The following is a 1,338-nucleotide window of genomic DNA, read 5'->3' on the forward strand; positions in this document are numbered from 1 at the left end:
ATGGATCTACATTTTAGTCCATTATTTCGTTTATAATTTTAGTATGATCACACATCCATCTCAATGTTTCATTTATGCTTTATGTAATAGGAAATTTGTTCTTTTAATGGTCAGGCTAAATTATTAATTACAATGTATAATGTAACTCTTCTCCATCCTTTTTTATTTTTCATTTTTCCTCATACACAACCAAATTAAAGATAAGCACTTGTGATAGAATAAAGATGCAGTACAGGTCTATAGAAACAAGAAATTCTTTATTGTTACTATTTCTAAATCTGACTTGTGACTGTTCTACACCATACATATTCTACATGATAATGTTAAATCCAATATAATTTAAAAACTATGGAGTAACTGAAAACCAAAGAGATGTTATTATCAAGAACTTCAACACATAATTATATAACTATCTATACTCCTTATCTCAAAGAATACCTATAAACAAGCTTACCAGATAACCAGTTCAAAATTGTGAAAGGATGTCATTTTTCCATTAATCTCAATGGAAGACTTATAAGCTTTGACAGCGATAGGTAACATCTGCTACACGATATCCTCATTATCTCAGGCTAAAAATTTCCCCCATCATGGGAATCCATTAATCGAGGAACTTGCAATTCCAGCATTAGTTGGCCGGTTGATCAAGATGTTAATAGTTTACAGGTCAGCATCTTCATCTTTGTCTAGAGAGGCAGACAAGAAGCTTAAGATGAAGCCATCTAGATCACCTTCCAGAACAGAATCGGGATGGGAAACCTCAAAATCAGTCCGATGATCCTTCACCATTCGGTATGGCTGCAAACAGAATCGTTAAAAATGCAGTTAAGGTATCTGTGCAATCCGGGATAACTCCCAAAGCTTATGAAAAATGAACAAATGCATACGTGAAGCACATAAGACCGTATTTGGCTGCCAAAATTTATGTCAGTAAGGGATTGTGTGTGCTCTGCATTCATCTCAGCCTGACGCCGCATCTCAAGCTGGTCCAAACGAGACTGAAGTACAGCCATGGCAGAAGCCTTGTTTTGATGCTGTGACCTGCTTCCGGAACAAGTACATAACTTCCAATAAAAAAGCAATCCACAGCTTCATTTCTTGCATTATAAAAGATTTGCGATAAAAACAGTTCATAGCCCAACTATAGTGTTGTATCACTTGGGTCAATCAAACTTTTTCAAGCTCCAAATTTTTCGCTGAACTACTTTTGTTTCAATTTAGGGATTCCATTTGCTTCGGTTTGCCAAATTAATGAAAATGCTGAAACGGTGGTAAAGGAAGGGGAGACTCCAGGTATATGGAAAGTAGATCAATTTATCTTATATATATATATATATA

The 1,338-nt window shown here is 35.1% G+C and overlaps 1 protein-coding gene across 1 annotated transcript; it reads right to left on the bottom strand.

Annotated features, from left to right (window-relative positions):
* Positions 1-242: 242 nt before the first annotated feature.
* LOC111380010 (peptide chain release factor PrfB2, chloroplastic-like) lies at positions 243-1,266 on the bottom strand. The gene is made up of 2 exons (XM_023003471.1): positions 888-1,266; positions 243-798 (listed from the first exon to the last, which is right to left on the bottom strand). Exons 1-2 carry the CDS (start codon positions 1,011-1,013, stop codon positions 661-663), a joined length of 264 nt encoding a protein of 87 aa, XP_022859239.1. The 5' UTR covers positions 1,014-1,266; the 3' UTR covers positions 243-660.
* Between the last annotated feature and the right edge of the window lie 72 nt (positions 1,267-1,338).

Source organism: Olea europaea, unplaced genomic scaffold (assembly GCF_002742605.1).
Source record: "Olea europaea var. sylvestris unplaced genomic scaffold, O_europaea_v1 scaffold20784, whole genome shotgun sequence".
Taxonomy (NCBI): Eukaryota; Viridiplantae; Streptophyta; class Magnoliopsida; order Lamiales; family Oleaceae; genus Olea; species Olea europaea.

Coding starts and splice junctions, on each gene's coding strand:
- LOC111380010 (XM_023003471.1), bottom strand. CDS start 1,013: ATGGCTGTACTTCAGTCTCGTTTGGACCAGCTTGAGATGCGGCGTCAG. Junction 799..887: donor TACGGTCTTATGTGCTTCAC/GTATGCATTTGT, acceptor TTCTGTTTGCAG/CCATACCGAATGGTGAAGGA.